This window comes from Pseudochaenichthys georgianus, chromosome 4 (genome assembly GCF_902827115.2).
Source record: "Pseudochaenichthys georgianus chromosome 4, fPseGeo1.2, whole genome shotgun sequence".
NCBI classification, from domain to species: Eukaryota; Metazoa; Chordata; class Actinopteri; order Perciformes; family Channichthyidae; genus Pseudochaenichthys; species Pseudochaenichthys georgianus.
In genome coordinates this window covers 19,369,001-19,382,063 of record NC_047506.1, presented here as the reverse complement: position 1 = coordinate 19,382,063, position 13,063 = coordinate 19,369,001, and the positions used below count along the sequence as shown (strand labels likewise).

The 13,063-nt window shown below is 37.0% G+C and overlaps 1 protein-coding gene across 1 annotated transcript in view; it reads right to left on the bottom strand.

Annotated features, from left to right (window-relative positions):
* The window catches only part of rab3ab (RAB3A, member RAS oncogene family, b), a 56,708-nt gene that overhangs the window by 8,903 nt on the left and 34,742 nt on the right, over positions 1–13,063 (bottom strand). Inside the window, exon 3 of the mRNA XM_034080690.2 lies at positions 11,965–12,042. Within this exon, the coding sequence (XP_033936581.1) occupies positions 11,965–12,042 (78 nt within the window). The remainder of the gene's footprint in view (positions 1–11,964; positions 12,043–13,063) is intronic.

Below are 13,063 nucleotides of genomic sequence, written 5' to 3'. Positions count from 1 at the left end.
TCATAAAACATTGACTTAAAATATATTAAAAGGTTCTGACTTTATATTATTAAATCCAATCGTTTTTTTTCCTTAAGTACTTCAACTTTCATCCTTGCACATCTGCAGCACCTTAAGGGTTGGACAGAACTCTAATGAATGACTGAAAGAAATAATGAATGATCATCTCTTTAAAAGTAATGAGTAATAAAACACTCTAATAATATTAAACCAAACCATTCAAAAACAGCGGTCATGAGTTTCCGTATTTAAAAGGTTATACATTTAATTAGAGTTTGGAAAGAAGATGAGATTCTCTCAGCGTTTTTCATACTCAGCAAGATAGTGATGAAGTAATACCCTTTAAAAACTGCACATCTGCCATAATGGTAATAAATCAAAGCAGCACATTGCGATGTAAGGGGAAAACAGAAAACCCATCTGAGTTTTCTCAATTCGGCAAAAAGGTGGGAGGCAAAAGGTTCAATCAGTCACAATCAGCTGGGGATGTGTGAAGAGCAATTAACCACACTAGCATTCAGTTTGATTTATACCAGCAGGATTTGTATTTTAACATCAATAACTCAAAACCATCAATTACTGCCATAAGATCATTACTTTAAGGTCAGGGCAGAGAAAAGTTGGAGATGGCTCCTTCGAACAGGAGTCTTGTGCTCACAGCTGAAGCTTAACATCTATATGAAGACCCCTCTAAGATCAAAATATACTCACAATATACAGTACTAGAACAGGTATCTACGTCAGCTAGAAGCTTGCCAAGACATTTCTGCTTCTCATTACAGTTATTTACAACTACATGGATTTCAAGGGGCGCTAGCCTGTCTGATTTGACTCAAAGACACAGAGATAGGAGATTTCTGTCACTAAAGTTTTTCAAAGATCCTGAAGCTGCTTGCCCACGTTGCTTTTGTCCTTGCAAATGTTCCTTATTATGTTTAACTGTGGTGAGTAAAACACTGTCAAGACCACCAAAGAAATATAAGAATAACACCCAGGTTGATACCAAAATTCATTTTAAGCAGTCTGAATGTGACGCAGATACTTAAACATCCCATAACCTAAACTAGCTGGAGGTGTATACATGTTTCTGGAAGTGGCACACAACATGTAGGTGTTATTTAGAAAAATATGCGTACATTTCTTTCATACTTGAGATTCATTTTGTATCATTTACGTAACATTCAAATAAAATGTTTTACGTAACATTCAGTCTCTCCCTCTTTTGAACTGGCTCCTGACAGGAATTTCATCTACCAATTAGAAAATATATGAATATACAAAATGGTGTCATGGAGCTCGAGGAGATGCAATACCGTTACATTTGGGATTGCACATATTTTCTCAAAGTCTCTCCTGAAAGACATTCCTGCTGTTGAATTCCTATGAAGAGTGACAGATATATTTGTGTGAAAGCTGAAAAGATGAGAGCAAGGGAGAAATGCAGAGCCTGACCAATCCACCTTTTGGTAAGTTACAGTAATGTTCAGGCTTTTCCACCATCTTGCAGTTCTAACTTCAGTAGCAAAACCATCATCTACATGACTTGCATTGTTAGCTGGTATGTCATAATGCTGACTACCAGTGGGCTACAGAGTTCAGGGATAAAAGGATTCAGGAAACCTTTTCGACTCTTGAGAGCACAATGACTCGAGCCCACAGGCCCCAGAGTTGCTGCAGCCTTCTCTATATTTAGACTGTTATCTCTGCTCGGCTGCAGTGAAACACGAGAGCTCTTCGGGAACTAAGCACAAACAAAACAACCTATCGGTTTACATGAAGGAACTCAAAGATGCTTGTTAAATAATGAAGAACCATCGACCAGTCCTCAACACATTGATGTTTTTTATGCAAAGAGGCTGAGGACAGGAAACAAACACCTGAAGGCCTGAAAAAAAGCAAGTATAATTCCTGGTCTTTTTGGTGGAAATAGAGACTATTTGTTTTTTCAGGCTCCTAATTTGAGAACATCTAAAACAGAGCAGCAATATTGTGGATTTTAATAGGTTGATGCCAAGTTCTGCTCCGGCTTTGACATCACTACTTCCTCACATAGTCTGCAGCCTGGAGCTCCTGAATATAATTCATACACTAATGGATTTATTTAAAAAATAAGTTCTTAAATCCAGCAAATACAAAAAAGACATCTGGAAAATAAGAGACGGCATTTTATAAAATTAGAAAGTTCATAAAGTCATAGAAATAACGAATACAATCAAAAAATAAGAATAGTCAACTTAAAGTGGACCTATCATGCAAAATGCACTTTTGTACATCTTTCATACATGAATATGTGCCCCCGGTGTGTCAGGAAACACACCAACCGTCAGAAAACACAACCCTCTCTCTTTTCCGCCATACCCAAATCTCTAAAAACGGGGCTGCAACGTATCTGATACAGACTGATACAGATTCGAAATATCTCTGACATCAGAAACAAGGAGCTCCGCCTATATGGGCAACTCTCCACCTATCAGGGAATGAGAGGTTGCCGTGGCATGGTAACAGCATGGTAACAGCATGGTAACAGCATGGAAACATGACGCTCGTGCCTCGCCCCCCTCCTTTGCAGGGGGGCGTGGTCAGCTGCAGCTCATTTGCCACAGAATCAGCCCTTGCTGGAATACAGCAAATAGGGCTGGAATACAGCAAATAGAGCGAAATGAGGCATGGCTAAAATGCATGATCTGTTTGGTATTTTGAAAAAAAGACTTCACAGACATGTTTTATATAGGTATGGCCCTACAATATATTATTCAAATATAGCATGATAGGTCCACTTTAAATAACATTAGATCTTTAATTACTATGTTATAGTAAATATAAAGCTTAAAGTATAAGATATTAAATTAATTTTCAAATATTTGTATGAAAGTCCTGGTAGAACTTTAACGTTGATGATTCTGTTTGTGCTTGAATTTAATCAATAAATGTAATTATTGATCAGTGTACAAACAAAACTGGTGATAAATGACAGAGAAAATACACTGAAAGAACATTTAAAAAAATCCTTGGGTTCATTAATGCTGTATGGAATTAAGTTGCAAGTGGCTTGAAATGATCTGCAGTGTCTCAGCACAACTTACTGGGACAATTGAGTATGTTTTAATATTTTTTTCTGAAATTATTAGCACAAGTCTGTGGTTTATACTTTAAGGCTGCCTTCATTTTTGTTAATTTGAATCCGTCTCTATCTCAGAAATGTACACTAAACTGCAGTTACAGGTAGATGCAAACAATTTCAAATCAGCTGTGACTTAGCATTTTAACCCCGCTGAACATCACTGGCACCTAATCAAGTCTTAAAGATGACTAAATGAGTCTGGGTGCTCTGCAGTCAGCAAACTGCAGTGTGAGTCACTGAGGGAGAAAACGTAATCCCACCAACTATAGAGAGGAAACACAGAGATTGAAAGAGTCGTAGAGCATGTTGACACCCAGCAATCCTCACTGGATCAACTGACCCACCTCACAAAGTCATTGATCAAACAAAGCTCAGGAGACGACACACCTACTGAACAAACTCAAGTCCCATGATTGTGCAGTCTAGTATGAGCTTTTTGATTCTCTTAGCAGGGGAACGTATATTTTCAAGATATATGATGCATCTAATTCTCATATTCAGGTATTCGTTAGTATGTTCTGGATTAGCTTCTTAATGTGAATATTTCCTTGACTTTTTGCACAAATCTTATTTTTTGAAATTTCTACCCAGGATTTATTATACACATATGGAAAATGCTAATAAAATCATGTGGATAGAAACAAGAATAACACATCTTGATGTTACCGAATAATGAGTTCATGAGGCAAAGTTCTAAATATATTTTAAAAAAATAACACAGTTTACCACAATTACAGAATGTTTGTGTGAAACAAAAAATTCCCCAAGAAAAAGTGTATTCATCCCTGTAAACAAATGAAATCCCAAAATGTGAGTCTTTCTCTCCGAATGAAGCAAACGGCTGTTAGTTAGATCACAATCTATCAGTCGGGCTTGGTGTTCAATTTCGTCTTCGGTTAGCCTTATTAAAAATGTATCTGCTCGTGTTACCGTTGCACCATCAGCAGATATTTCAGCCCATGTGCCTCTTATCAACTAGATTTTTTTTTATCGGAGTCAGCAGGTTTTGCAGTTGTTACACATTGGATAAAAGGTTGAGTTAGAAATACACATTCAAGCCAAAGTCTTACAGTCACTTAAATGTTGACTCTGCTACCAAACTTTTGATTATCTTTTAGTGTCATCCAAACTTCGCAACTCGTCCCTTAACACCATTATTAGTGCGAATGCTGTTTACAGCATTCCACTATAGTACTTCAAAACTTTATTCTTCCCCTTAAACTTATTTCAGCCAATACTTTGGCTCTCCATAACTTCAGCTTATTTTCAACTACAGAAACTATTCAAATATTAAACTATTCAGCCTGTTCAGGAATCGATGGGAAACCTTCAACTTTTTCAAAATATTTCATACTTTTTGAAATATTCAGCTTTTTAAACTCTTTTTTTTACATTGAAGTCAATGGGAAGAGCCTTCAAATCAGCCAATACTTTAGCTCTCCATAACTTCAGCTTACTTTCAGCTACAGAAACCATTCAAATATTAAACTATTCAGTCTTTTCAGCAATTGATAAGAAACCTTCAACTTTTTCAAAAATATTTCATACTTTTTGAAATATTCAGCTTTTTAAACAATTTTTTTAACATTGAAGTCAATGGGAGATGCCTTCAAATCCTGTTTTCCTACACTTTGCGCCAAATGCATCTCCTTCCACATAATTTCAGCCAGACCCTTCATTCCAACTTTCAAATGACCACAAGACCTTCAGCTATTCAAACTTGACTTTTACTTTTGATATCTTTTAAACATTCTGAGATATTGAATTTAGTTTGGAGCTTGGTAGAGAGGCATTTTTTAGATTTTTACATTAGAGTGGATGGGAGCAGCTCGTTAACTCTAGAGTGCTTTGATCTCAAAACAGAGTGCAGGACAGCTCAAAATTCTCCCCCAAAAATGTTTTAAACTTGCCATACTTCCCAAACCCTACACTCCTCAGACATATTTTTTTATGGAAAACGTAGGAAAACCTCTCCTAGGTTGGAAAATAAAAATAAAATAAGAAAAAATATTAGACAAAATGCCTCTTGAGGGCATGAAGTGACAAAAACGTTCAACATTCCTCCATTGAAGCCCATTGTAATTTCAGGCAGATATTTCCTCACGGTAGCAGCCGCACACCTTTAGTTAAACTGCCAAAAAGGCCACAATATTAACCTGAAACTACACAAAAATTACACTTCAGATACTCAACTTCGTTGACATGCTTCACGTTTTGAAATTTCACAGATATCTGTTACGGTTCTTCCACAAAACGTTCACATGTAAGACCTTCATCTCTCATTCAGAACAATGGAAACCTGTGATCTCTACAGAGCTCGTTTGCTCAAATATAAACACCTGTGCAATGGAACACGATGATGTCATCACTCCAACTGACTTGCAGCTGACTTCAACAGTCCAGCCGTGAAGACATCTTCGGGACAGTCTTGAGATTTCTTCAAATGCCGTTGCCATGGCAACACAATGCTCGCCTTGAAACACGGTTTTCTCATAGCTTCAGTGAAAATACTCCAAACAGCCCAGAACTTCACAGGTTTGATAACGATGCAGCCATAAATGCATCTAAGCGTAGTATGGGGTGTCATCAAATGTCGTTGCCATGGCGACAGACCACTCGCCATGAAACATGAGGCTGTAAATCCAATCGACACTGTCCAATCGTCCCCCAATCTTCACTTGTATATCACCGGTCCATGCCTCAACAGCTCTACGACAAATCTGAGATCTCACCATATGCCGTTTCCATCCCTCGCCATAAAATATGATGTCACTATAACTCCTATGCAAATGTTCAAAGAGTGCTCAAACTTCACATGTGTGCTAACAGTCCAGCCGTGAAGACATCTCCAGGACAGTTTTGAGATTTCTTCAAATGCCGTTGCCATGGCAACACAATGCTCACCATGAAACACGGTTTTCTCATAACTTCAGTGAAAATACTCGAAATGGCCCAAAACTTCACAGGTTTGGTAACAATGCAGCCATCAACACATTTAAGAGTATTATGGGATGTCATCAAATGCCGTTGCCATGGCGACAGATCATTCACCATCAAGTTAGTTCAAAAGTTTGCAGTTCAAATATTCTTCTGCTTTCCCAAGCCTTTTTACATTCTTTTCTCATCTTAATACAAATTCATTCACTACTACTTATATCTGATATTTAACTCCTTCAGCCTATTTTCAGCTGCAGAAAACATTCAACTATTACATTATTCAGCTATTTCAGGACATCAAGGCTATACATGTTGTTGTTTATACCTTTTTTTAAACCTTTTCTTTGAAATATTAAGCTTTTTCTGCATTTTTTTTGCTAAAAGCAGCTACCATTAAGCTAATAACACATTCAGCTTTTTCTGCATTTTCAGCTAAATTCAGCCATAAATGTTCACAGTTTACAGGCTTCGCACGCATTTTCTGCAGGAAATGCATTTTCTAGTTTATTTTCCTTTTCCCCAAATTCTCCACAAACATTTTGATTTAGCACTGCAGTAGCATTTGCTGAATAGGTCGATGTGCTGCAGCTTGATTTGACACTGCCTTTTTTCATATGTTTTTTTTTTTAATCACTCACTTATCGAGACTGTTCTGGACAGAAGCTCTGGTTCAAATAAGAAAATTAAACACAAGCATGTGATGGTTATTAATAGCTGCGATAAGAGGATATTAGAAACGAGCAGCCACCTTTGGAAGTCTGTTCCTTGTCAAACAATATCACAGAGTTTTGATGGCCGTATGACTCGGTGCTGTATGTGACGGTGTAGTGAGCCGCAGCCTTTCCTCTGCGTCTTAGAGAGGAGCTCTGAAGAAGAGAGTTGGTTTAACCTTCACTAAACACTAATTTGATACAGAGGCTTACAGAGTGCATGCCTCTGTGCTTAATCTTAAAGTAATTAACAATTCTCATTATGCAAATGTTTTTCAGCCTGCAGGACGTTGCTGCTGCTTTCACTTGGCCTCAATAGTAACCCACCTTTAAACAAAGGTACAAGTCAGGTGTGATGAACTGTTAGACTTGTGATTTAAAGAAATTGTTGGGTGTACAATAGACTACACATATCAATCATTTTGCCTGAAAACAATTCAGAAAATGGTAACATTTTTAATTTCTTAAAGCCAAAGGTTCTTTCCAAACATTATTGGGTATACAGTAGAATTAAACAGAACACAAATCACTCAAATTCTAACATTGGGGATCTGGAGCCACAGAATGGATTACATTTTTAAACAAAAAATCGATCATCAAAAATGCAGCTAGACCTGCTGCATAAACTGCCAATCTACAAATGTTAGGAGCTTGTTGTCCATCTGTGTCTCCACAATAAAGAGATCAATAAAGTTTCAACAACCTTTTGATCAATTTGACACTTCACAAATAAGCCTGAATTCTGCACTTGAGACAAAATAACAAAAGTGGTGTGATGAAGTGATATTGAATGTATTGACTATATATGTCGTATGAGTTTCCAATGTTAAAGTGCAACATCTCATCCAGACATTTCAAAATGACTATTTCAGCCGTAATAAAAGGTATTTTTAAACTTGCTTTGAGAGTAAAATTCTCTTCCGCAGTTTGATGACTGGAAACAAGACACTCAGACGAGGCTGAATGTCAGGAGAGACATGAATGGAGAGGTCAAACTAGACTGCTGAGGATACCGCTACGCCTCTGTCATGGAGGAGCAGGCGCACAATTTTGATCAGGCCTTTGCAGGCAGAAAGAGCTGATACTTAGGATGGCCAAATGTCACTGAAATCTACATCTCTGCTGTTTCTGCTGTCACTTTTAGTTAAAAACTGAGATGGGTTGCCCAAATATAAAAGATCACCTCATTAGGTTTTATTCATGCTTCTAAGCCCAAATACGTAGATTCATATCACGTTTTTAATGTCTGCCTACGGGTTGCGTTCTCTTTTTCACAATAAAATCCCTGGACATATACACTGCATCACAATCTACCAGATTGTGAAAAAAATGTCTTGCTTTGGACAGTAGTAGATTGGCCGCTAGCGTTAGCCATCATGCTAATAATATATTAACAAGTTGATGATACTAAAATAAATATAGAAAATATGTCAATGTTGAATTTGCTTATAAAACCAATGCAGTAGTGTCCTGTGTTGTGTTTACCTCTGAGGAAGATGGAAAGGGTTCCGATTGTCTTTGCGACAGAGGCATTAACAATGATACCACTTCGGGAGGAAGGGTATCAAAGCTCACTGTTACAACAAAACATGTCAAATAACAATATAAAGCCCTGAGATAAGTAACACACTATGAATAAAACACGTAGCTACAAAACCATCCATCTTCACTGAATTAGCTGCAGGTTTTCTGCTTTGCTCAAGAGCACATTGTCGTTGGTCAAGCCTTTGAACCATCTTCTTTAACTAAGCGTTTTGTGTTTTTCTTTAATCCTAATTCAATCATGACTAAGAGTTGTGAGTTTATGTGTTGGAGGATGATATCATCAGGCTCTCCCCTAAACCTGTCACCTAAAGGAGATTGAGGGCCTCAAGGAGCAGGATTGATCTCCAGCTAAGTGCTGCTGCAAGTCAGGCTCATTTAATCAGGAGCGGCTGGCCTCCAGCAGACTGACTGCTGATCCTCGGCTGATCCCAGATCAGCAAACACCTTCCTGCTTAAAAAAAAATTCTGAGGAATCTGCTGACAACTGCTGAGCTACTAAAACTGTCAATTTTGAGTTTGAGTTGAAGTTTGCAGAACCTGGGGAAGTTATAAACTGTTTGCATTAAGTAACTCGAATCCTACTCAATTAAGTACATTTTAAGGTCCTTGTCTTTACTTGAGTTATTCCACTTTCTATTATTTTGAAGGATAAATATTGTGTGTTTAATCTCAGAACATTTATTTATACAACATAAGTTACTCATCAATTTGAAATATTATGTATTATTATAGGTTAAGATAAGACCATTAAAACTCACAAACTGCTTTTATAAAGCAATTAAAAAAGAATCCACATTTGTGAGACTAAGATTTGAGTACTTCTTTCCCTACTTTGAATTATGACGTATTTTTGCAATCCATGGCCCTCTCAATCATAAACCAAACCCATACAACTGACACATCATATAAGAAAAATACTGGACTGGAACTGGGGGGTAAAAAAACATTTCACCTCGTAGAGCTAATATTAGCATTCAACAGATTTAATGGATTAAGCATCCTTTGAACAGGCATCGTCAATACTTCCAAAGGGAGGGATCAACCCCCCCCCCCCCCCTTCTGAAAACAGGTGGACATGAATGAGTGTTGCTATTTCACAGTTCAAAGGTCAACCAGAATGAACTTTGAGCAAATTAAAGAGATCTACACATTTTGCAATAGTAAGCAAATGCATCACATGTATTTAAGAAAACTAGTCGTGATTAATTATGTCGTATGCTACCCGTGGTTAAAGTCAGACAGGTCCACCTTGACCAGCAACATTAAAGTACCACTTTAATACTTTAAAACAAAAATACAATACTATGACACACTGACTGGGGCAATTGAACAGGACGAGTGCTTTCACTATTACATCAATAAGTAAATGTTGTGGGCAATATGTTTTACTTTAGTAAGATGTTGATCACAAGAACATAATTTATATTTTATAGAATAGTATTAAGTACTTTAATTTATATCAATTAATAAAATACTTCTGTCCAAATATGTGATGATGTCTAATGCCTTCTCTCTAAATAAGTGACAAATATGCAGTGCATATTATTCTAAAATGGAAAAAATGTAAAGTCATGTTTTCTCATCAGTGAGGCAAACGTCGGACACTAAAAACTGGACCACGGAAACACAAACTGGTAAAAGATTAAAAAAATCTATGAAAATAGATCTAATGTCCTGTCAAGGTTTTTAAGGTTTGCCACATCTAATAGTACACCTTTCGTATTGTTTATCACCACATCAGCAAGCAGCCGTGTGTGGAAACAATACGAACAATGTTCTAAAACAGAGAGGATGGTTTTCTGCAGCTGCTGTCCTGCTTCCAGGTTGCAGCATTTTCCCCTTTTCCATCCAATCACGTGTAGCCTTAGGAAGCGTGGGGATGCAGATCAGAGGAGAGGAAGCTAAAAATAGCATGTCTTCTTCTCCTTTCTTTTTCTTCCATAGAAAACAGAGAGCAGGGGGGGGGGGGGGTAGCCAGGATGTGGGAGATGTTTTTTTTTGGTGCTACAGTCTGCAGGTGATTTCACATGTTTTGGTTTGATAACAGCCCTGTGTCTGTCTACTGCCCTTTATTTGACACATTTGTACCTGTTTTTACATACATATGTGTAGTTTTTAAATGTAAAAGTGGTATTGATTCAAAATGTAAAGATTTTTGTTCAAGCTATAACCTTTTTATTCTGCTATCAATGCAGATGTGGCCAGCTGCTAATAGCTTTTATGTTGTGCTTATATTTGACCATTTTTATGCTCTCAAACGGGATTTTTACGTTTCCTTTTAAGTGTAAATTCATCTACTCTCATCAAATAATAAAAGTCTCCGAGGTTTAAAATGACTTAATTTAGCAACAACTGCTTTTCTGCAGCAGAGGTGGAACGCAACACATAACTGACACAGTAATATCTGAAATGCTATAAAAGATATCGACCCAACCTTTGAATCTAATTCCGGTTTGTACTGTGGCAGTGCTTGTCACAACATGGATTTTCCCAGGAGATACAGCAGTAGCGTCACTATCACCCTCGAGTCTCACTACCTAACTTTACTGTCAGAAGAGGAAGTGAAGATGCAACCTGCAAACTGTCCGCTCACATTCAGACTGTTTCCAACACATGAAACTGCTCTCATTGCAGTTATAATGTGAAATCACCATACCAGAAGAGTTTTCATCTTATAGCTTAAATAGCTCTTGGTATTGTGCATTTATATTGATTCATTTTAATGACCAAACTGCTGACTGAAAAGTCTGAATCAACAATTACATCACAGTTTTAAAATTGTAAGCTTTTAAAACCGTAGAAGAAGGTAATTTAAGCCAACCATCTTGGTTTATTTCTCTGTCTATCTTTTCATTTATATATACATTTTAAAAATCCACAAATTCTGGACCAAATATATATATTTCTCAGTCTTTATTCTTACATCAGATCTGTAGGGAAATGTGCTGCTGTTGCAGAATGGAAATATGAAGCCACTCACCAAGATCTGATTGGTTTAGGACTAAATGTTTCACCCTACTACTACAAGAACAGTCTTCCATAATGGCTCAATATTTCATGTATTAGATTCAATAATCTTCCTATAATAATAATAAACATATTCGCAACAGTAGTAAGTCTATGGTATCATATGGTGCATTGGTGTTATTTCTTGATAATAATCGATAACCATTTAATTGAACATTTCGGATAATTGGATATTTGCGTGTAAAAAACCCTGAATATATCGCCCAGTTTGCTTTACGATATCGCCCAGTTTGCTTTACGAATTTAACAGCGACTGTTCCTGCCTCAGACACATTTAGACCCATTTTCCTGATTTAAACAATCGGACAGTGTGAAACGCCTTTTCCTGCAGGACAGGCCCGGAGTTGAACCAGAGATCTACTAAACCAGGAGCAGCCTACACATCCATCCTCAAAGATAACACGAATAAACATTGTGTTTGACGCGTCTGACATGGTTTGATGGGTTTCACAACGAAAACAGCTGTTCTAAAGCGAGCATCTTTTGTCAAAGGCTCTTGAATCTTAAATCCTTACTTAATATCCAGATACAGGCTACGCTGATTAAACAATATATGTATAATACAGAACATTTAAGTATAAAATGAATATCTATGCAATATATTAATAAAGACAAAAATCTCACCTTTATAATTTTTCTATCCGGCTGCTTTCCACCACGTTCAGCACCAGCAGAAACACCACCACTGTCAAGTGAGATAAACTGAGCAAAACCACTTCCGGTTACACATTCCAAAATAAAGGCTGCTGAAAAATATGGAGAATACTTTAAGATTAAAATACATGCAGACTTTATAATGAAGATTAAACGATCAAAACTAAAATAAAACACATAACCGTATGTTGAATTTGGTATTATTGCTTTGCATAGCCAAATGCAATCCAATCTGTATAGAATCAAACTCCTTGTCAACGTATTTAACAATAAAGTATATTCTTATACTGTAAAAATAACAAAAAAAGTGTATGACAGCTTTGATTATATTCACCAAAAGCAGTAATGCAAAAATATTGCAATTAAGAATATGGTTCCAAAAATTACATTTTAAGCGATGTAACAATCATAATATATTAGTATCAACATATAACATAATAATAATATATCTATATACACACAAGTGTTATCACAGTTCTTTAAGGAGCATGAGTTCTCACCTAAACGCGAACGATTTATTTTTTAAAGAAAGACACACTTCCGGTCCTTCTGTAGCTCCAGTATTTTTACGCAGCTGTTACATGAATGACAGGGGGCGGGACTTTGAGGCCGTGGTAAAGAATGACAGCGCGTCTGACCAATCCAGAGCCGCTGCGCATCAACTGTCCTGAAACATTCCTCCCCCAAAACCCCACCTGGCATTTATTATTGATGAGCACTGCCGGAGAGAGACTGAATTATTGATCAGGAGGTCATCAGGATTACCACTGCGGCCGTCTCCACCCATAATAGGACACACAAGTCATTTTTCTTGGCAAGGCATTTTTGTTAAAATAAAACAAAACAAGGTGAGGGGATACAGCCTCTCTAAGACAACATAAACACACATTCAATTATTACCCTCAGAAAATATGTTGTCATGGTCACAGCTTGGGACTTTATATAAAATAGATAACTATGGTTTAATCGCATGGTTCATGTGCTTTCCTGAGTATAATATTAATGTATATAACTGTGAGAAATTAGCAAGGGACTTATTGAAATTAAGTATTGATGTGTAGGTAAGGTA